The sequence below is a fragment of the Amblyraja radiata genome, chromosome 15 (genome assembly GCF_010909765.2).
Source record: "Amblyraja radiata isolate CabotCenter1 chromosome 15, sAmbRad1.1.pri, whole genome shotgun sequence".
NCBI classification, from domain to species: domain Eukaryota; kingdom Metazoa; phylum Chordata; class Chondrichthyes; order Rajiformes; family Rajidae; genus Amblyraja; species Amblyraja radiata.
Window position 1 is genome coordinate 26,934,417 of NC_045970.1, and position 23,501 is coordinate 26,957,917.

At 40.1% G+C, this 23,501-nt stretch overlaps 1 protein-coding gene across 2 annotated transcripts in view; it reads left to right on the forward strand.

The window, feature by feature from the left end:
* Positions 1–16,423, forward strand: part of LOC116981125 (hyaluronan-binding protein 2-like) — a 37,815-nt gene extending 21,392 nt beyond the window's left edge. For both annotated transcript variants that reach the window (XM_033033897.1, XM_033033896.1), the window contains 7 exons: positions 1,600–1,771; positions 8,922–9,016; positions 10,686–10,965; positions 13,888–14,030; positions 14,135–14,269; positions 14,373–14,515; positions 15,912–16,423. In XM_033033897.1, coding sequence (XP_032889788.1) covers positions 1,600–1,771; positions 8,922–9,016; positions 10,686–10,965; positions 13,888–14,030; positions 14,135–14,269; positions 14,373–14,515; positions 15,912–16,067 — 1,124 coding nt within the window. In that variant the 3' untranslated portion in view covers positions 16,068–16,423. The remainder of the gene's footprint in view (positions 1–1,599; positions 1,772–8,921; positions 9,017–10,685; positions 10,966–13,887; positions 14,031–14,134; positions 14,270–14,372; positions 14,516–15,911) is intronic.
* Positions 16,424–23,501: the final 7,078 nt, after the last annotated feature.

Sequence of the window (23,501 nt, forward strand, 5' to 3'; positions counted from 1 at the left end):
AAGGTTCACCAGACTGATTCCTGGGATGGCAGGACTTTCATATGAAGAAAGACTGGATAGACTCTGCTTGTACACGCTAGAATTTAGAAGATTGAGGGGGGATCTTATAGAAACTTACAAAATTCTTAAGGGGTTGGACAGGCTAGATGCAGGAAGATTATTCCCGATGTCGGGGAAGTCCAGAACTAGGGGTCACAGTTTAAGGATAAGAGGGAAGTCTTTTAGGACCGAGATGAGAAAATCATTTTTTACACAGAGAGTGGTGAATCTGTGGAATTCTCTGCCACAGAAGGTAGTTGAGGCCAGTTCATTGGCTATATTTAAGAGGGAGTTAGATGTGGCCCTTGTGGCTAAAGGGATCAGGGGGTATGGAGAGAAGGCAGGGATGGGATACTGAGTTGGATGATCAGCCATGATCTTATTGAATGGCGTTGCAGGCTCGAAGGGCTGAATGGCCTACTCCTGCACCTATTTTCTATGTTTCTATGTTTCTATAATATGGCGTAGAGTTTCACTTACGTTATCTCCACGACATTTGCTTTCACCTACAGTGAAAGGCATTCTCCATTCACCCTCAGTAAAAATATTCCAAAGCGTCACAAGGTATTTAACTTTAAAAGACTAAAATCCAATCTGCAGTTCCTCTTAAACATTATTTAACTTTCATATGTGTTTTAGTGTAGAGATACAGCTTGGGGACTGGCCCTTCTGCCCACCTAGTCCATGCCAATCATCGATCACACTAGTGTCATGTTAACCTGGAATCTTGGAAGATCAAATCATGAGAAGAATATTATCTTTAGTGGAGATGTTATGAAAAGACTAAAATCCAATAATCTTATGATTGATGCCCAGACTTCATCAGTTAACCTGGATCCATAGATTTAGTTCACCACACTGGAAATGTATAAAGCTGCCAGATCTTCAGCAGAACATTCTATAGCCTGATGAAACATTTAGAGAGCAAATATTCTACAGCAAATATCCATTCTTTCAGTGGAGGGTATCCCGTTTAGAAGAAATATCCATGTTTGATTTAACCCATGGGTCTGTATTAAAATAAGACATAAACAATATTAAGTTCCTTTCCATTGGAATTGCCAGCAATAATTTCTGAACACAAATCATTTCAAAGTTTTCAACTATTTGAATCTTTAAATACTTTGTTCTACCCACACAGGTGGCAATAAAACTTATGCACCACACACATAGAATTTACTCTTTACAGTAGATTTACAGAAATCACTGTTGACTTATGTGTCAGATTTTTTTGAAGCATAGTCAGATCTGGGAAATTCTATACTGGTGCTCAGATACAATTACTTCCAGCTCTTGCTTGCTTTTTGGGCTTGGCATCTTCATACACATGACAAACTTTTCTGATGAACTTAACACAAGTTCTAGATAGACACAAAATGCTGGAGTAACTCAGCAGGTCAGGCAGCATCTCAGGAGAAAATAAATAGCTGATGTATCGGGTCGAGGCCCTTCCTGAACCCGAGTTCTATTACCTCCAAAATAGTTTTCACAAAACAATATATTTAAACTCAGCGAAGCTCTTGTTTATGTTCTGTTCATTTATGCTTTCTTTTTTCAAAGCACCAAATGAATGTTACCAGGCTAATGGTGTGTCGTACAGAGGTCGTGTGAAACAGACGGAACAGGGGAAGAAGTGCCTTCACTGGAGCTCTAACTTGCTGCTCAAAGAAGCCATTGGTACTCACATGCAAACCCCCAGCAAATATGGCATTGGTGATCACAATTATTGCAGGTATAAAAGCTCAGTTGGTCTTTTTCCACCAAGATAAAAACCAACATTCCAGGTCTATAAGTTAATATTTACTATTACTCCCTCTTAACTTTTGAACCAGTCATGTATTCGAACATAGACTTCTAAATCAAATACCAAATTTGGGGGAAAGTTCAATATCTGACTAGAGTGGTAGATTTGCCAACCTTTTTTTAAACAGCATTCAGGTGGAGAACATGATTAGTTTCAAAGGCAACATCTTTTAATAAGAATATTCACAAAATAGCTCAAAATTTCCCGTAAATGATTTTCCACCACAGAATGTTTTTGTGTGAATCGAACATATTATCGAGTAGATATATTTTTTCTGCAGAATAATGTCAGATTTATGTGATCAAATTATTTTATTGCAGGTTGATAATCACGTGTGAGGTTGTAATTCATTTTATTCAAAACACAGGTTGAAGGGTATCAGAATTGAAGGATGCATCAGTTTTAATGCATACTGACAATTTCCATTCCTGGTCATATTTCTTATGGTGCATGGGACAGGACTGGCTCAGCCTTGATCTTATTGAATGGCAAACCAGGCTCCGGCGCTGGTTGACCTAATTCCCCACTCATGTCTCTCATGTTCTTGTGTTCTTAAAGTGCAGTTCTAGGGTTATAGAGACACAAAGCTAAACCACGTGGAAACAGGCTTGTTGGCCCAAGATGTCCAACCAAACTAGTCCAACTTGCCTACGTCTGACCCATATCCCTATAACATTTCCTATCCGAAAGGGTTTCATGGGTTATGTAGGGTTATGGTGGCCATCTGTGGGGAAACAACTTAGCTTCCCTTTTTCAACCACAGGAACTGTCAGGTGATTTGGAAAGACATTGTTCATAAGAATACAATTGTATGTGTTGAAAGAAATGATGGTCCAGTGAGCAAGTGTTAGTGATCCCCAAATATGCCAGAAACAAAAATCAATAAACAAATTAATTTATCACAGATGTCACAGATCACACATGGAGTATGAAATTTGCAGCAAGTTCAGCATTGTGTACAGTAAGTCAATTTTATCCAGGTGGAGCAGACAACATGTGTAGGAGCCTTAATAGATTATATTTTCTTCAGTTCCTGTAACTGAACATTGCAAAAAGGATTTAGGACAAAGACACAAACTGCATTTATGCATGAAAGGTAGAGACAGGGGATGAAAAGCTCAGTTGAACGCATTCTACATCATAAAGGCTACATTTTGTTCAGGGTCATACTGATTAGGATTGTGATGGCTTCTGCACAGATTGCCTTGCCAGAAATCCACACAGAGAAGCAGCTGGATATGGCTTATAGCAAAGCCATAGTCATTTTACATTGTTTTTTTTAATTCATTAATGGGATTTAGCTTAGTTTAGATATATTGCATGGAAACAGGCCCTGCAGCCCATTGAGTCCACACCGACCATCAATCACCCCTTCACACTAGTTCTATGTCATCCCACTTACACTTCCACTCCCTACACACCAGGAACTATTTACAGAGGCCAATTGACCAACAAACCCGTATGTCTTTGGGATGTGGGACGAAACTGGAATCCACCCGGTGGAATCCCATGTGGTCACAGGGAGAATGTGCAAACTCCACATAGAAACCACCTGAGGTCAGCATCAATCCCGGGTCTCCCGCTCTGTGAGGCAGCAGCATTACCAGTAGCGCCACTGTGCTGCCCTTAAATGTTAATGGTATTTATTGAACATTCCTAATTGCACCTAAACTGATGAGAGATTTAGGAGCCAACCACAATAACAGGCCTGGAGTCACACAGTTCAGTTTAGATTAGGACAACAAGAGTTCCTTCTTTGAAGGCCTTAAATGAAGGTTTATAAAACAATGCAAAGGTTTCATGATTACAGCTACTGAGCCTAGCCTTTATTTACATTTCTTGAGTAGCATGGAGGAAATGAAAATCTAACTGTTAGCTTGGTAACCACTGAGCTACCATACTCTGTGACCTTGTCACAGCCAAAACATACCCCATCCTACATTAAACTACAGAAACGCAGCACTGAAAATAGAACATTTTATGTAAAGATGCAGAAATATATCAACATGTCATCCAAAATGATCGTTAGAGAAAATTCTAGGTAAGTTAACCAGTTTACTTCTGTTAAATATTCCTGCAAAACGAATCAAAAAAATCTCAAGCCCTCTTAAAGCAATGATCACAAGCTCCATTGTGTTTATTCTTCATTGAATATTCTCTCATTTTTCAATTATTAATCTGTTCTAATGGCCTCTGGTGCCCTTTCAAGCATCTTGAAAAGTGTTGAAGAGAAAGTTGAGGCCATCATCAGAGGCAGAAAATCCCAAAATGTTACCGAGCTCCAGTAGTATCTGGGACTGATCCTGGTCGGTAGCTACAAGGCATGGCCACTGTGTTGACATCTTCAGCAGCTATTAAGAAACACAAGCCCTGATGATGGGGCGAAAAGCAACATGAAGTGTAAACTCAGCAAAGATTCATTGGGGTGTATGAGGATACCACCTGGGAACTAACATCCCCATGCTATGCTTCTATTTATGAAGTCAATGCAGTGCTTAACTAGGTTATGACAATGGTCTTGGATCAACTGACCTAAAATGAAAAAAAGTACTCTTGGATAAAGGAGGAAACTTTGGTAATTATATTCAGAATTAAAGGGATTCATCAAGTTTGTCCAAGTAGATCGTGCAAGTTGGTTACAGACCACAAACTCTATTGGCCATTTTGGAGTCAAGGTATGCTTTTCACATGAAACTGGCATTTAGGATGCTCTCAATTCATTGACAATTCATCTCAAAATTACCATGATATTGAGTAGAAAGTATCTAAGAAAGATGCTTCAATGGATGTTCTTTGGAGACTACCTGCAAGGAAGAAAAATGAATATAGAAAATACAGTTTATTTTATGGAGGAGATGACAGATGACTCCCCAGATACAGCAATGGAAATAGCTGAAGGTGCACGAAAAAAACTATTTTGAAGCAAGTACTGTATGTGAATACGCTTTAAGCGGAAGGATTGATTCAGGCATAGATCTGAATGAAACCATGGACATGAATGAACCATTTCATTGTAGGTGCTATGAATTATCCGCCGATCAGTGTTGACTATTCCTTTTGTTCCTCATTACCCTGAGCTGCAAATGGGGAAGCAGAAAAGCAGTTTACATGGTCAGTAATATATTAAATAAACAGTTTATGTCAGGTTGATAGTACCTGCAGTTGACATATAGTATTTCTCATGAGCTGCAGGACAACACGAGTCACAATCCAGATGAAATGTTAATAAATAGAAACTTCAGAATGTAGAATGTTTTGTCTAATCCAATTTGAAAGAGGAAATGGATAAAAGTCAGTCAAAATTGGAAAAGCAGGATGACTTACCAATAAGGAGAAGGGCTTCAACCTGCATGAGTTCATGTACTAAAAATTCCCAGCAGGTCAAAGATGAGACATTGGGAAGAAAGTGAGGGTGTACAGATCTAGGACATTTTCTCATGAAAATTGGAGTGAAATTTCATGAAGTCCACATTGACAGCTTAATCCTGGAGCACGGTGCAAGGAAGAACCGAACAGAAGATTGACAATGGTTTGGAAAAGACTCCAACTATAATTCAGGAGGAATCGACATGTGATAAATTTGACAAGAGTCAAGATGAGGCGACAATATGAACTCCAGGGATAGATATGAAACACCAACAAAACCTAATGACACTACACTGAATGATGTACACCAGCATCATGGCAAACATTACCGAGCACAACAACTGGTCACTCAGTTTAATTCTGAAATATGTTAAATCAGTATATGGTTCCTTTCATTTAACAAAAAGGGAAAGTGAAGTAGTGTATTAAATATTGGTTACAAATGATGATTAATATTTCAAGGCTGTCACTGCTCTATGTATTGTGCCATGAGACAAACTGCTCTCTCTGTGTAACAATGCTTTATTGATTGTTCCTGGGACGTGATTTGTTAAGCTCCTCATGTTTCATATACTGTATAGTAGTCAGGTTGGTACAGCGCAGCAGGGTGTTGCAGCAGTAGAGTAGCTGTCTTATAGCGCCGGAGGCCCGGGTTGGATCCTGACTATGGGTGCTGTCTGTATGGAGTTGGTACTTCCGCCCGTGACCACGTGGGTTTTCTCCGGTTTCCACCCACACTCCAACGACGTACAGGTTGTAGGTTAATTGACTCTGGTAAAGTTGTAAAATTGTCCTTAGTGTAGGATAGTGTTAGTGCATGGGGTGATCGCTGGTCGGCATGTACTTGGTGGGCTGAAGGGCCTGTTTCTGCGCTAAAAGTCTAAAGGTCAGTTTGAAGTGGACATTGCTTGAGATGAAGACCCCACTGAGAGGACAAACCCCACATCCACTCTGAAACCAGCCGTATATCTGACTTAAGAACCTGATAGGTATAGAAACATAGAAACATAGAAAATAGGTGCAGGAGTAGGCCTTTCGGCCCTTCGGGCCTGCACCGCCATTCAATATGATCATGGCTGATCATACAACTCAGTATCCTGTACCTGCCTTCTCTCCATACCCCCTGATCCCTTTAGCCACAAGGGCCACATCTAACTCCCTCTTAAATGTAGCCAATGAACTGGCCTCAACTACTTTCTGTGGCAGAGAATTCTACAGATTCACCACTCTCTGTGTGAAAAAATAATTTCTCATCTCGGTCCTAAAAGACTTCCCCCTTATCCTTAAACTGTGACCCTTTGTTCTGGACTTCCCCAACATCGGAACAATCTTCCTGCATCTAGCCTGTCCAATCCCTTGAGAATTTTGTAAGTTTCTATAAGATCCCCCCTCAATCTTCTAAATTCTAGCGAGTATGCCGAGTCTATCCAGTCTTTCTTCATATGAAAGTCCTGCCATCCCAGGAATCAGTCTGGTGAACCTTCTCTGTACTCCCTCTATGGCAAGAATGTCTTTCCTCAGATTAGGAGACCAAAACTGTACGCAATACTCCAGGTCTGGTCTCACCAAGGCCCTGTACAACTGCAGTAGAACCTCCCTGCTCCTATACTCAAATCCTTTTGCTATGAATGCTAACTATGATTTGCTATGATTCGCTTTCTTCACTGCCTGCTGCACCTGCATGCCTACTTTCAATGACTGATGTACCATGACACCCAGGTCTCGTTGCATCTCCCCTTTTCCTAATCGGCCTCCATTCAGATAATAGTCTACTTTCCTGTTCTTGCCACCAAAATGGATAACCTCACATTTATCCACATTATACTGCATCTGCCATGCATTTGCCCACTCTGCTGCCCAGGTTATCTGCTTTGATAACCTGAGAGCTGCTATGAATCTTTAATGTTCCACAATAGCTGACAGTGTATCTGTCTTCCTCCCTATTCCTTGCTGCTCCTTGCCTGCTGCTCCTCTTTCACAATCTCATTGACTGATGACTGCAGCATTTCAAAGTGGATCTAGTCTTATGTTTGGAGGGAATGAATGTTGCAATAAGCAGAATGTTTCTCATTTACTCACCTGCGAGGTAACTGGAACAGACAAGTCATAATTAATTATATCTCTGGCATCTATTCAACCCCAACAGCATGAACGTGCATAGAACCTTAGCACTTGTGAAACAAGAATGCCACACCAAACAACATTTGATTCTGCGCCAAACAGAAGATATTAGCATCCATGCTAAAGGGATAGGATATAAGTGCCACAAAAGTACAAATTATGAAAGAACAGTGGAAACTTTTAAATATGGAATGGTGGCACATTGACACAGCAATAGAGTTACTACCTTACAGTGCCAGAGACCCGGGTTTGTTCCTGAATACGGGTGCTGTTTGTACGTCGTTTTCACATTCTTCCTGTGTCCGCGTAGGTTTTCTCTGGGTTTGTAGGTTAATTAAAATTGTACCTAGTGCGTAGGATATAACTAGAGTTGGACTCGGTGAGCCAAAGGACCTATTTCCATGCTATTTCTCTAAAACAAGCAGCAGAGGACCCTTCGCTATTCAAGGCACCTCAATAGTGGTGGAACATTTAACACTGAGTTTTGTTCAACGCCTGGAATCAAAGCAGTGCGGTTATTTTAGTGGTTTGTAAAACCAAGGGAAACCACAGAACCATAGAGAGTTGAGGCCTTGGAGGCATGTGGAAGCAGTTCAGAAAGGCAGTAAATGTGAGGCAATGCTCATCCAAGTGACAGTAAGCAATGGTATGTGGGGTAAATTGGCCCCAATGTAATTTAAGACAGGCAGCAGGTTTAGATTGTGTTAAATTCTGGTGTAGACTCCTTTGGAATAGTCAAGTCAAGTCTTGGCCATGTGTTTCAAAAGCAAATGACCAGTCTAAGCCAAATAGGTAAGTATGGATATTCTTGGTGACGCTTTCAATATGTGGCCAGATGTTTATGCTGGGTTCTAATACAATCCCATATTTGCAAACAAACTGGTTCAGCCTCAGACCTTTACCAGGAAGGGACATAGAGTGTCGGTCCAGAGGATTCATCACGGGACTGGTGTTGCTGATAGTCATAGAGTTACTGAGTCAAAGAGCCTTACAGCATGGAAACAGGTCCTCAGCCCAACTCAGCTATGCTGAGCAAGATGCCCCATCTAAGCTCGTCCCAGTTGTCCGATTTGGCCCAAATTCCTCTGAACCTTTCCTATCCATTTTGGCTAATGACATTTCAACTGATCCAGTGCTATGTATCAAAGAAGCAGTGCGGCAATTTTGAGGCAGAAAATTATCATAAGAGTTGGTGAGGTGTCATCAGCTCACATCTGAAAAATGAAGTTGTGTTTTCAGCTGAAAGCTCGAAGGAGCAAGATGTGGAAAATAGGAATACAAAGAGGATAAATTATTGGAGGGGGTGGTAGTGAGAGGGACATGAAAGCTGGTTGCAGAATAGAAGCTATTTCCCTGGCGACAACTGAAAGGATGGCAGTGGAGTCAGATGAGCAGTGCCTGATCACATGGATGGCAGGGAGATGCATTGAAGGAGGAGGATGTGGGCAAGCAAACAGGAGCAGCTGATAACGGAGTCAAACTCACCTTTTGCAAAGAAACTTTTAGAAAGTTATCACTCCGACATTTTAATTAAAATCATTTATGTTATCAGCTTGAACAATAAAGATTCTTCAAAATGATGTACTTTCAGAAATCCTGATGGTGATGAAAAACCTTGGTGCTATTTTAAGGAGAAGAACAATAAATTAAATTGGGATCATTGCAACATATCTCAATGCGCTGCAGGTTTGTATTATCTTAGTTTCCTTCATGTTCAAAAATAATGATTCATTTCCATTTGTTATATGATTCTGAAGGTATTAGTATTGTCTAACTGAATGAACATGAACTCAGCTGTATCAGAATGAATATTGTAATTAATCCTTTGCTGGTTACATGCTGAAGATACAATGCTAACTATTTCAAATTAAGAGGTAGAATTGAATAAAAATCCTTTCAATTTTTCCTTAAACTGATCTCATTAATTGGAGATTGAGGGATGTAACAGGTTCAGAGGATTTTCTTAAATCCCTTTCAATTTCACTTGGTGAGATAACAGAGCAGGACAAAGGAATTAATATTCTTCAATTCTTTGCTATCTGAAAGACCACCTGTTTGTTCATTTATTTGAACCCTCGTGTCAAATTGGTAACCTTTTTCTTGAGTGGAAACCTGTTAACAACCTGCCAGTATGTTCAAAAAAGGGTCTCAACCTGAAACGACACCTACCCATGTTCTGCAGAGATGCTGCCTGACCTGCTGAGTTACTCCAGCAATTTATGTCCTTTTGTTCCTGTTTTCTGCCTGTATGCAGGAAGTGATTGGGAATAAGCCAACAGAGCCATGATAAATGATGGACAATTTGAAATTCATGAACAGCAGCTTTCATTCACACCTCAAGCAAAATAACTTGCTAAATTATCACCAATTATCCTTCAGAATGCAGTTATTGGCTAATCTCATTGCTATTTTTATCATTGCTATTGTTGGCTAAACCCATCAATGCCTCTACTTCCTCAGAAAATTGCAGAGAATCGGTATTTCAGAGACGACTCTTTTGAACTTCGACAGGTGTACTGTAGAGAGCATATTGACTGGTTGCATCACAGCCTGGTTCAGCAACTTGAAAGCCCGGGAGCAAAGACGACTGCAAAAAATGGTGAACCCCGCCCAGTCCATCACGGGTACTGACCTCCCCACCATCCAAGGGATCTACAGGAGACGTTGCCTCAAAATGTCAGAGACCCAGACGGCCTGGCAACATGCACTTTTCACTCATGCCATCGGGAAGAAGGTTTAGGAGCCTGAAAACTATAAGGTCCAAGTTCAGGAACAGCTTCTTCCCTATAGCCAACAGACTATTAAACATGTGTAGGAAGGAACTGCAGATTCTGGTTTACACCGAAGATAGACTCAAAATGCTGGAGTAACTCAGCAGGTCAGGCTGCATCTCTGGTGACATTTCGGGTTGAGACCCTTCTTCAGACACTACTATTAAACACGCTGCAATTAGACACGCTATTAAAACTTGTGGCCCTTGTGGCTAAAGGGATCAGGGGGTATGGAGAGAAAGCAGGTACAGGATACTGAGTTGGTTGATCAGCCATGATCATATTGAATGGCGGTGCAGGCTCGAAGGGCCGAATGGCCTACTCCTGCACCTATTTTCTATGTTTCTAAACACTAAACCCTCCCGAAAGCTCTGAACTACATAGACTTGGGGACATTGGATTTGTCTTTTTGCACTATTGTTTGTTTGTTATATGTGTGCATACATATGTATATATGCATAATGTGTATATGTATATATATATACACACACATATGTGTGTGTTCTGTTTTATTGTTCTGTTTGGGACATAGGACAATAAAACACCCTTGTCTCCCTTAACTCTGCACTGTTTCTGCACTGTAGCAGCTGGAACACAACCCCATCGGCCAGCAACAACCAGACCTGCTCCCCGATCGACTACCGCTCCTTCCACAGCTGTACCCTTCCAGTGTGGAGTGCCGGAGGTCGGAAATGTCACGTTCAAAATCTTTGGAGGGAAAAGAACAGTACCTGGAAAATATCCGTGGCAAGTGTCTCTGCAGCTGAAGAATCGTGTTGGACTCTATAAACCAGGACATCTATGTGGTGGAGCATTGATCAAGCCATGTTGGGTTCTCACTGCTGCACACTGCATTTTTTCACAGTAGGTATTAACTTCTTAAAGATTGTCAAGTTATCTTCTTTGATAGTAGCATATTTTCACATTTTGTAAGATATTTCTTAAGTTTAGTTTCTACTACAGCTACCTACATGACTCACCATGTAAAATACTATAGGCACTGAAAATCAAGATACAAGATAGCTGAAAATGTAATGTAAACAAGGACAAAATGGAAACGATGAGCAACTTAGGTAGTATCTATGGGTTAATATAATGTTTTAATGGTGCAATGTCATCTCATTGGGAATTTGATGATCTTTGCAATAAACAAATGTTAAGATAATGGAAAAAGGAAAAGTTTAGGCTTAGATTTAGGTGTATTATTGTTCTATGTACCAATATTCAGTGATAAGCTTGTTTTGCATGCAATTCAATCAACAGATAATAATGCACATAAATACAATCAAGCCAAACTCTGGCAGAGCAAAGAGAAAAATACAGAGTGCAGAATATAATTCTCAGCATGGTAGCGAACCAATTCCAGAGACAAAGTCCAATGTCCGCAATCGGATAGAGGTGAATCAGATATTGCCCTAAAATATAATGTACTGTTCAGAAGCCTGATAATAGGGAAGAAGCTGTTCCTGAGATTGGTGCTGCATGCATTCTATATATTCTGCCCAATGGAAGTAAGGCGAAGAAGGAATAATTGAGGTGGTAATAGTCTTTGATTAGGTCGGCTGCTTTCCCGATGCAGCATGAAGTATAGATGGAGTCAATGGTGGGTAGTCTGCTCTGTGTGATATACTGAATTACATGCACAACTCTCTGCAATTTCTTGTGGTCTTGGATAGAGCTGTTCCCAAACCAAGCTGTGATGCAATGCGACAGTATGCTTTCAATGGGGCATCTGCAGACATTTGTAAGAGTCACTGGAGACATGCCGAAGCTCCGCAGTCTCCTGTTGGGGAAAGGAGAGAACAGAAGAAAAGGGCGGCACTGGCGCAGGGGGCGGCACGGTGGCACAGCGGTAAAATTGCTGCCAAACAGCGCCAGAGACCCAGGTTTAATCTTGACTATGGGTGCTGTCTGTACGGAGTTTGTACATTTCCAATGTGACCGCATGGGTTTTCTTCGGGTGCTCCAGTTTCCTCCACATTTACAGATGTGTGGTTTGTAGGTTAATTGGCTTCTGTCAATTGTCCCTAGTGTGCAGGATAAAACTAGTGCATGGGTGATCGCTGGTAGGCATGGACTTGATGGGGTGAAGGGCCTGTTTCCACGCTGTATCTCGAAACTAAACTAAACTTAAACTGTGATTGGGTCAAGAGCAGGAATGATTAAAAGGTTGTTGGATTAACAAAAGCTACTGTGATTTTGTCCAGAAACAGGAATGAACACTTCCCTTATAAAGACACTTGAACAAACTAATTTTGTTTAGCCTACAGAACCAGCCTGAAGCCTTCAGATCAGCCATTTATGAACATCCCAGTCATTATGACATGTTTAAGTTAGTGTTGAATAAAATCTGTGTCAAACAAGATGACCAAATTCTCCTTGATGAAGATCTTGGACAAATATTACTAGCCATGTCTCCATCCATAGATCCTGACCTTCTGTTACCAATATTTGTTTTGTTTTTATGTTAATTTCCTATTTGCCAGGCCTGAATGATCCATGGACTGGAACCTAGAGTGTCAACAGAGAAACAGTAAATCATTTGGACAGGAAAATAAAAATCAGAACAAAAAGTAGGAAGTAAGGTGCATCAAAATAGCAAAAAAAAGAACATAAGAAGAACGTTAACTAGGAAAAGTGACTCTAAAAAGTTGAAAGGGAAAAGCAACATAAATAAATAAATAAACCTTTCAGATGGAACCACTCACACAGGACCTCATCACTCATTTAATCCAGTTATTGCAATTTCAAAAGCCAAATTAAGAGTTAGTCATAGAGTCATACATTGTGGAAACGGGCCCATCACCCCAACTTGCCCACACCGACCAACATGTCCCACCTACACTAGTCCCACCTGCCTGTGTTTGGCTCATATCCCTGTAAACCTGTCCTATCCATGTACCTGTCTAAATGTTTCTTAAATGTTGCGATGGTGGTGTTCTCAACATTGTGGTAGTTGATGTCACTAACGCAGGTCCCTAATTAAAATCAGGCCTAAATCCACTTACCTTCCCAGACCAGACAGAGGCAAGGACTTCCTGACAGCTACCAATAGGCTGACATATTACAAATGTAGAAACAAAGAACTGCAGATGCTCGTCTGTACCACAGATAGACACAGTGCTGGAGTAACTCAGTGGCTAAGGCTGCATCAGTCAGATTCTGAAGAAGGATCCCAACCCGAAACTTCACCCATCATTTTTCTCCAGAGATGCAGTCTGACCTGCTGAGTTACTCCAGCACTTTATGTCTATCTATATTATAAATATAATTTGTTAAACTTACATCATGAATTGCACCAACTTAAAGCTATTTCAACAATATCTCTGACGCACTGTGATGTCTACCAGCCAGAAGGATAATACTAACATCGCCTGGGGAGTTTCTTCATGGAAAATTTCCTTCCAAATGCCACACTTTCAAGACTTAGACAGTTGCTTCCTTCATCACTGCTTGATATTGTATCCTGAAATACAAGAGAATCAGAGTTAAATTCTCAACTTGTGGACCAGACTATTTCAAGGAGCCTATGATAACTTCTCATGGAATCCTCCCAACTAGAACCAGTTAGAGGACCCTCAGTTACCCACTACCAGTGAGAAATCCAATGTCTAATCTGAACCTGAATTAGACATTCCCTCCAATGAAACCTCCAGGAAGAATTTAAATTGTCAGATGAATGTATTCTTCGTATGGTAAGTGTGCATGTGATACTGCTTGAAAACCCTGTTTCGAAATCGTTTTTTTGTTAGAAACACCCTCTATTTTCTTCAAACCAATATATAGGGCACAACCTAAAGACTTCCGCTTACAACTTGGTAAACAAGACCTTCAGAGAGATGAAACCCATCAGCAAATCTTTGATGTTGAAAACATCATTGTCCATGATAATTATCAAGAGACCTCCGTGGGATTATATAATGATATTGGTAAGCAGGCGAAGGTTCTTCACCATTAAGTTTCCACTTTCTTCCCCTTGTAAATATATTGGAACAGCAGCAACATCTAATGGACATTAACCTTTGCATTCCAGCGTTGTTGAAGATTAAACAAGTCAACGGTCATTGTGCCAAGGAAACTAAATACGTAAAAACTGTATGCATGCCAGACAGTGATTTTCAGCCAGGCACAGATTGCCATATTTCAGGATGGGGACAAACTGAAACAGGTCTCGTGATAATTTTTGAACTTTCTCGTTAAATTTGAAGAAATATTCTAAATTGAGATTGCCAGATTTAACATATATTTTCCATTTATTGCCGATTGTACAGAGGCAGCTTCCAATCAATTGCTGCATACAAAGGTGAAGCTGATATCTGACCAACACTGTAAGGACCCTCGGGCCTATGGAAACGCTATCAATCACACCATGTTTTGCGCAGGAAGTCTAGACGGAAGTGTGGATTCATGTCAGGTTTGCAATAACTACATTACAGATTGTGCAACTTGCTTTCACTAGTGAATCATTTCTCACTCAGATCAATCCAACAGAAGCCCAAAGTTAAAGAACTGGTGTAAGAAAGAGGACTTCAGATTCATGGTTCAATGTGGTCAGTTTCAGGCCACATGGATAGATGGATTACACCATGGCAGAGATGTGGGGTGATTACCCTCACAGAGAGATCATAGAAACATAGAAACATAGAAAATAGGTGCAGGAGTAGGCCATTCGGCCCTTCGAGCCTGCACCGCCATTCGATATGATCATGGCTGATTAGAAAGATCAATTAGTACTGTGGGTTAGTTAGGGTTAAATTGGCAGATGGAGTGAAACAAAAAGGGGGGAAATGGACTGGAAAAGATGAGTAACAGTCTAAATTAAAGAGTAAGATAAAGATGGATGCACAGAATCACTTGCCGAGAGTGGAGGAAATCGAGAACCCGAGGGAGTAGGTTAAAGGTGAAGAGGCAAAGATTTTACAGGAATCTGAGGGGTAATCTTTTCATACAAAGGGTGGTGGGTGTTTGAAGCGAGCTGCCAGAGGAGGTACTTGAGGCAGGGACTATCGCAATGCTTAAGAAGGAATTAGACCGGTACATGGTTTAGAGGGATATTGGCCAAACAGGCAAGTGGAACCAGTGTAGATGGGACATGTTGGTCAGTGTGGGCAAGATGGGCCAAAGGGCCTGTTTCCACACTGTATGTAGAGTAAGACTCTATAACTCTGTAATGTTTGATGGGAAGAAGCAATTCTTGAACCTGGAGGTAATAGGTCTCAGGTTCCTGTCCCTTCTTCCCAATTCTGGCAGTGAGAAGACAGTGTAGCAGGGTGGTTTGGATCTTTGGCCGGCTTGACCAACATGGTTGCACTCCTACTTTGAAAGAGCTTTAAGTCCCATGCAGACAAGCGAAATATATCAAGTGGGCCATGTTTCATTGGATGACACAGTGAGGAAACAGTTTGAGGAACAATGCTCAAAATATTGGGTCGATAAATTATATAAAACGGAAAATATAATTCAAGAATACCTACCTAGGGGATCATTAACGGTAATTAGTTTAAAGGTGATTTAATCCAATGGTTTGGAATACAAAGGAATGGTTTGGGGCAATGAAGCACTATCAAAAAATAAATGGTTGGTGTACAGCATTGATATATTGTTACAGGAAGAAAATAAGTAAAGGTTTAACAATACATTTCCATTCAATTATGCCAATTACATTAAATAGGAATGGCAGCATTGTAGTCTGTCTCCACAATTTTTTAAACTTCAGTTGGCACAAAGCCTCAAAATTTAACAAACTTATTTTTTCATCTTTAAACAAAAGTTATGATTATTAATATGTGCATCTGCTTTTACACATTCAGGGTGATTCTGGAGGACCACTGACTTGTATGAAAAATGGCCGCCACCAGGTCTATGGAATCGTGAGCTGGGGGGATCGCTGTGGAGTGAAGTATAAACCTGGGGTTTATGTACGCCTCACCGCGTTCCTTAAGTGGATTAAAGCACGAGCTACCTAAGTTTCATAATACTAGTGATTATTGTGAAACCCAAAAAAGAAGTTTGACATTGGTATTTAAATATACATTATTCCTGGAGAAACTGCATTAAGGACGTTAAAATGTGTCATTACCACAATGACAATAAGATCACTTCCACCATATTAATACCAATTCAGCTTTTGATTATTATTAATTATGTATGCCTGTAATATTGTTCATTATTATGAAGTATAACTGTAATCCTCTTTTTTGTGATTGCATTTGTAAAGTGCCTTTAATTTTGACCTACCATTTTGATCTACAACACTCACAAAGCTTGTCATGTTATTTCATATTTTAATAAACAAATCAGAACTACACTTTCTTACATACAATAATGGCTTTGTCATGTATTTTGCAATAAAATACAATATGAATATATATCATTGATAAAATGCATTTATTCAGTTCTATCAATCCCCAAGTAAGTGTTTTCAACCTTATTCAAACATGAAAATTAGAGTTAATGAGCTTTACAGCATGGAAAAAATCCTTTCATCCATGCGTGCCAAGTTGCTTAACAAGGTTAGATTCACTTGCCTGTACTAACACCTCCACACCTTTCCTGGACATGTACCTGTCCAAGTGTTTTTTAAAAGTTGCAACTGTACCCACCTCTACCAGAGACGTCAGAATTAGTTCATAATTATGGTTTTCAAATATGACTATTCATACATCAGATATCAAATGCCTCTGGTATTGTCAGTTCTTAGATCAAAATTTACCTTCTAATTTGGTTAACTTAAAATGTTATCCTTATTATTTTACCCTAAGACATCACATTTTCTGCCATGCACAGGGTAACAAATTTTGTAAAGGCGCTGTTTTAAAGAAATGATTAAAGTAGCTTAAATTAAATAACCATTAAAAATGGACACCGTGATTATAGTGTAGTTTGTATTAACGTGATAATTGAAAAGTAGGCAGGGTGTCAATTTTACATTGCTTGTCCATTACCAAATACGTCTTAGTGTAACCAATATTCTTCAGTCTGTTCATTGCTGCATGCTTTAGCAGAGATCCAAACACTGTGAATGCTCGGCAGTGTGTGAAGCCAGCCTTCAGAAAAAGGAGTGGTTTATGGTCCTGGAGATGCTGTGGAGATCATTGCCAGGCGTAGAGTTGCAAACTCACAGATCAGTGCTTGAACAAGTTTCAAGAATTTATTGATCTCACACGAGTGTTGTAGTCAGCAAATGCATCATCGAAAGTAGCATTTTACTAGTTACACAAATAACTTCATCTACGAGTGAATACACTGCCCATCTATTGCTGTTAGCAGTCTCTTTCAATCAGACCGTGTGTCTATCGCTCACATAATTCATCTCACTCGCACAAAATGAGCACTTGATGCCCACATCTCCCAATTTACATATCCTGGTGACAACACCTAAACAAATTGCTTTACTTATTTTTCCCTCTCTCAATCAGAAAAATGGAACAAACAAACAGAAGCTGTGGGAACTAACCGAATGTACATACACACTCACCCACACAAACACGCATGAACACGCATAAAAACGTTCTCACACCCTTGAGTATTCAGTATTGGCCAGAATGGGTTAATCCATGGTCATTGAGAGGACTGAAGTTGAGGGTACCCACAAACAAAATCTTCTCATTCAAGTTGTTCCTTATTCACACCCACTTCTAGACTGAAAGGATGGCAGACTGGTACAACAGGTTGCGCTGCTGCTGACCAACTCCAGAGGCTTGGATTCAATCCTGGTCTTGGATGTTGGTCTGTGTGGAGTCGCCACATATGCATCATATTTCCTCTGTTGCAACGCTAACAACATCCAGCCAGAATTTCAGTGGTCAGTTGAACCACAGACTGTTGTCATGCAAACTTCCGCTTGCTGACATGGAATCCCAGACTGTTGCCTTTGTGGTTTTAGATAGGGGCCCATGATAGAGACTTCCAGCCCAGCACTACACTCTTGCAGTCTGTTCCTCAACAAATCTGCTCATGAACAACGCTCCACAGTTTTCCAGCATAAAATCATTCTCCACGTCCTCCCTCTTCGTAAGCTATGTCTTATACATCGGCCGCCTCTCTATTGCAGTTCACAAAAACCTTCGTCAAAAAACTTTCACAAAATAATTGGTTTCAAGAATGGCAGTGACAAAGCGGACCATATTGGATACAAAGGGCTGGTAAGTGGAATGGGGCTTACAAAAACCCTGCACATAAAACATTGCTATGGATGTTTAACGAGTTCTCTGTGTGGCGGAAAGGACAGTGCTGGTAACGCAGGGGCCCCCGGGCCATGAAGAGTGAATGCGGGTGGTTGTGTCTGGATCGGGCCATCGGTGGAGTGGGCCGCCTGAGGCCGTGTGCGGATTTCGACATGGCCCACAGTGGCATGAAGAGGTGGAGCAGCGGTGGAGGGCACCAGCAACTTTGCATGGCCAGGTGTTCATGCAAAGCTACCAGGATAATGGATCTTTACGGCCAAGTTAAGAACTCTACCTTTTTGACAACTTTAGACTTGAATCATGAAACATGGTGCCAATACATAGTTGTATACTATCTTAGTGTATTATGCCTATACACTTCTACTTAACTACGATTGTGCTTATGTGTACTAATATTTTTACTGAAATGTATACAATAAAATAATTTTACTGTAGCTCGGTACATGAAGCACTAAAGTCCCATTGAACCATTGATGGGACCATGGACTAATGTCATGTTTATAGGTTATTTAATGTGTAGTCCAATAGTTTAATCAGGAATGCTTTTGACCATGAGCACATCCATTTCAATTCAGTCGAACATTGTGTTTCAGTCCCAACTTTCAGTTCCAAAGAAGCCAGGGCCAAAAGTGACTATATGAACAGAACAAAAGGCACCCCTTAAATTGAATACATCCTCTTTGCAACATGGCTGGCCAATGGTTAATTTTTGGCTGATGGTAACCATTTAATAAGATGGAACAAATGTTTTTATTTTCAATAGGTGTCAATAGACTTAGATTCAGGATGATTCCATGGAGGGTGAGCAATTTGTTCTATTGGCATAGCCACTGAAATGCTGGAAAGGAAAATCCACCCTTCAGCTAGAGTTTGATGGGCAATCATAGAAACATAGAAAATAGGTGCTGGAGTAGGCCATTCGGCCCTTTGAGCCAGCACCACCATTCAATATGATCATGGCTGATCATCCAAAATCAGTACCCCGTTCCTGCTTTCTCCCCATATCCCTTGATTCCATTAGCCCAAAGAACTATATCTAACTCTCTCTTGAATACATCCAGTGAATTGGTCTCCACTTCCTTCTGTGGCAGAGAATTCCACTAATCCCATAAATAAAAGGTGAAATGAATTTCAGAACCTTTGCTTCAATTCTTTTCAATAATGTTAGAGCGATTCTTTACAAACATTGTGCACTGCTCGTAGGGAAAAAACCCAGTTTATTCAACCAAGCTGTGACTCAGTTACAAAACTTGTATATCGGATAGAAACATGCCAATCAGTATTGATCCAACGTCACTGTACACTCTTACCAATATTTTCATGTAATTAGATAAAGGGAGAAAATGCACTTGTATGTTTCATTTTAGCCTTAGATTCTAAGTACCAAAATCAGTGTTGTGTCTGAAGAGATGTGCAAGGTGTCAATTTTACTATGTCTTGACAGCATAGTTTGTGTCAATTACATCAAAATGAAGGAAAGCTACAAAATTCATCTGTTTCAATGTAAGCAAATCATTTTCTGAGAAATATATCCACTTCCGCTAAAGACCGACTATCTGCTCATTATTACCACGTTGCCGATAGTAGCTTAGATGTTTGTGGGAATTAGTTGCCATGTTTCCTACATTTCAGCAGTGACTATACTTCAAAGTACCGTAAAAGACTTTGTGACACCCTGGCGTCATGAAAGACGCTATATAAATGCAAGTCTTTCTTTCTAGTTTCTTTTATATATTACTGTTGCTGTGAAGACCAGATAGCCTTTATCTTGCTTGTTTTTACCTTAAGAAAGGTAACAACAAGCAAATAGGTATTAAAGCAAATACACTGAGACACAGTTGGTTATACCATCAAAAATGCTTCTGAAATGACAGCTCAAAGACAAATCAGATTTTGCCTGATATGTATATCTCCTTTGGAGAAGGAGACCAAACTACACTTGATAAACTGAAATATGATTCTTTGGAAGAGAAAACTGTGACAATCACACAGCTTGGTTTCAATCACAAAGAGACGCACAAGATTTTTGTATTTGCACCAGACCATATCAATCACCCACTGCTGCTAAAGAATAGGCCAGAGCTGTTCTGAGAATTAAACTACAGCAGTTAATTCAAAGAAGATGCATTTATTGTGCTACTGTACTAGTGTACTAGTGTTAATATTGATGATTTGTATCCTTTGTGCTGCTCAAATTACAGAAGCTGAATTCTGTCATGTTATGTTGTAATGATCATATAATGGGTTGAGCCTCTATCATTCTGAAGATTGGATATCATTGATAAGCTTATGATGATTAGCTTGAAAACTCTGCTGTGAAATATCTAAATTCCAAGTGTCAGGTTCAGCATGATTTCCCTGAGTATCGGATATGAATAAAGTGACCTGTTAGTTATGTATAATAACGCAGATTTGTTAATGAGTTCAAGTGTGAACCAAGAATTCAGTGGGAATTGGCATGATTACACAGCTGTACTTGTAGTAACCACATGACAGTGATGTGTTTCATTGAATTTCATAATGTTTTCATTTCTGCATAATCAAAGACCAATATAACAATAAAAAAATAATTAATTCTATATGACTAGGCAAGAATGATTTTGCGTGAGCTTACTTTATTGTCACATACACCAGGGTGCAATGAAATTCCTTGTTCACGTGAAGCTCATAGAATAAACAGTTTATGCGCGGTAATGATAAATATAACAATAAATACAACTAGTGTCAACCTAAAAGTGCAAAAATATTAAAGTACAATAACGAATTAACTGAATGAGGTAGAGTAAAGAGTAAGAGTGTAGGGATTCGCTTGGAGTCAGATTCATGGAGTCATACAGCCCCGAAACAGGCCCTTCAGCCCAACTTGTCCATGCCGACAAAGATGCCCCATCTGCACTAGTCCCATCTACCTGTGTTTAGCCCATAAGCCTTTCCTATCCAAATGTTTTTTTTTTAAAGAGCTTATCCAGCATTATTGTTGGAAGCTGAATTGAAATCAATGAATATCATCCTGACATAGGTGTTCTGATTGTCAAAGAGTCAGGTAGACAAAATTGCAGGAGAAACTCAGTGAGTGAGGCAGCATCTATGAAGCGAAGGAATTGGTGACGTTTTGGGTCGAGACCCTTCTAGCTGAATATAATGCAAGGAAGATGGCGTCCTCCATAGACCGATTTATCTTGTACACACATTCAATACAAGTCTGATTTATTCAGTAGATTGGACCAGATATGGGGCTTTGCCAGTTTTTCAAAGCATTTGATTAGGATTGATATTAGAATGATTGGGGTAATCATTGAGACAGGTCACTTTGCTTTTCCCGGGCACAGGAGCAGTGTAAGTTTTCTTGAAGCAATTAGGCACAGCAGACTGTTGAAGCGAGAGATGGAAGATGCTAGAGAAGGCTTTGGTCAGTTGATTGGGACACGTTTTCGGAATCTGTCCAGGGACTCCAAGTGGGCCAGTCACTTCCGAAGAAATTACCCTTGTGTAAGCAGGTCTCTCACTGGCATTAACCAAAATTTCGAGGAGCCCATAAAGGGCTGGTATAGGCAATGTCTTTTGAAATACCTTCCCTGCCTCGATCTTCATTTTACACTGAAGATAGACGCAATGTGCTGGAGTAACTCAGCGGGTCATGATAACCCTATTAGTCTTGCAGCTGTCTGCAATCTCCCGGCACATGTGATCCACTGATTCCCATTGACTCCTTATAATGCCATCAATGTGTTTGTCCCCTTTTTATATCTCAGCACCACCCATCTAGCATAACTGATCAATCCTTCAGTAATGTCAACCCGGACTATGTCATGGTGTTCTCCTGAATCAATAAACCAACTTCCTCTCTTCTTTTCCCTCGACCTTGTCTATAGCACTTATACCCTCTGTAGGAAGGAACTGCAGATGCTGATTTAAACCGAAGATAAACACAATATGCTGGAGTAACAGTGGGACAGGCAGCATCCCTGGAGAGAAGGAATGGGTGACGTTTTGAGTCGAGACCCTTCTTCAGACTGGTCTGATGAAGAAGGGTCTCGACCCAAAATGTAACCCATTCCTTCTCTCCAAAGATACTGCCTGTCCCGCTGAGTTACTCCAGCATATTGTGTCTAGCACGTATACCCTGCCGTTCTTGTCCCTCATTACCCAGATTTCTGTAGATGAAACCTGAGATAATTATAGATAACTATAATAGCGATAGTGAGATAACTCAAGCACCCTCAGTTATACGAGGGTTCTGTTGCACTGATGTCAATCTTTCCTTACAATCTTGTCACATGTTAGTATATAGCCCTGGTATTAACAATTCTATTTCAACGGAGGCTATTATTACATGTACTTTCATGATATCCTTGCCGTAATGTATCAGAACTGCTGTACAGAAGCCACACATTCTGAAAGATCAGTTGACGAGAGATAACAAAAGACATGGTCAAAGTGGCGCACCTTGAGAAAGCTTTGAAGAAAGCAAAATAAATGATAATGTGGAAGATTTCAGGGAGACTGGACATGCAATGGAGAAAATAAAAAGGAGCAAGAAACCTTTCAGCAGATGAAGGAGTGAGACAATGAAGCACAATGAAGAGAGCAGTCATAAAGTGCTGGAGTAACTCAGGTGGTCAGGTAGCATCCCTGGAGAACATGAATAGGTGATGCTTTAATGGCAGTGGAGTCCCAAAACAAAATACCACCTTTTCATGTTCTCCAGTGATGTTATCTGACCCGCTGAGTTACTCCAGCATGATGTGTCTTCTTTTTTGTAAACCAGAGTCTGCGGTTTCTAGTTTCTACAAGGAAATGAGTAGCCTTGGCATGGAGGACATGATAGAAACTGAGCCAAAGAGATTGACCAGGGAGGAGAACTTAATTTGTTGTGGAATTTCAGTGTTTCTATAAAGACTGCCATTAAAAATATAATAACCGCTGTCTCACTAACATTTTAATTTTCAGGTCTCTATCTGAAAAGTGCCCACATTTTCGATATTGTGACAAGGAAATAAATGTTTCCAGATATAAACGTTAAAATTCCTTTGTCTAATTATTTAACAGAGATGTTAAAAAAAAAAAACCCTAGAATTATCTGCAGAAATACATGAAAAAGCAAACAAGTTTTCAAAGGAAATTAGAGCTGAACTAAACTGGACCTGGCTTATCTTATCTACGCTAAGTTTGTCAAACAAACTGATGTCTGAATATTAACTGGATTGTGAAAAG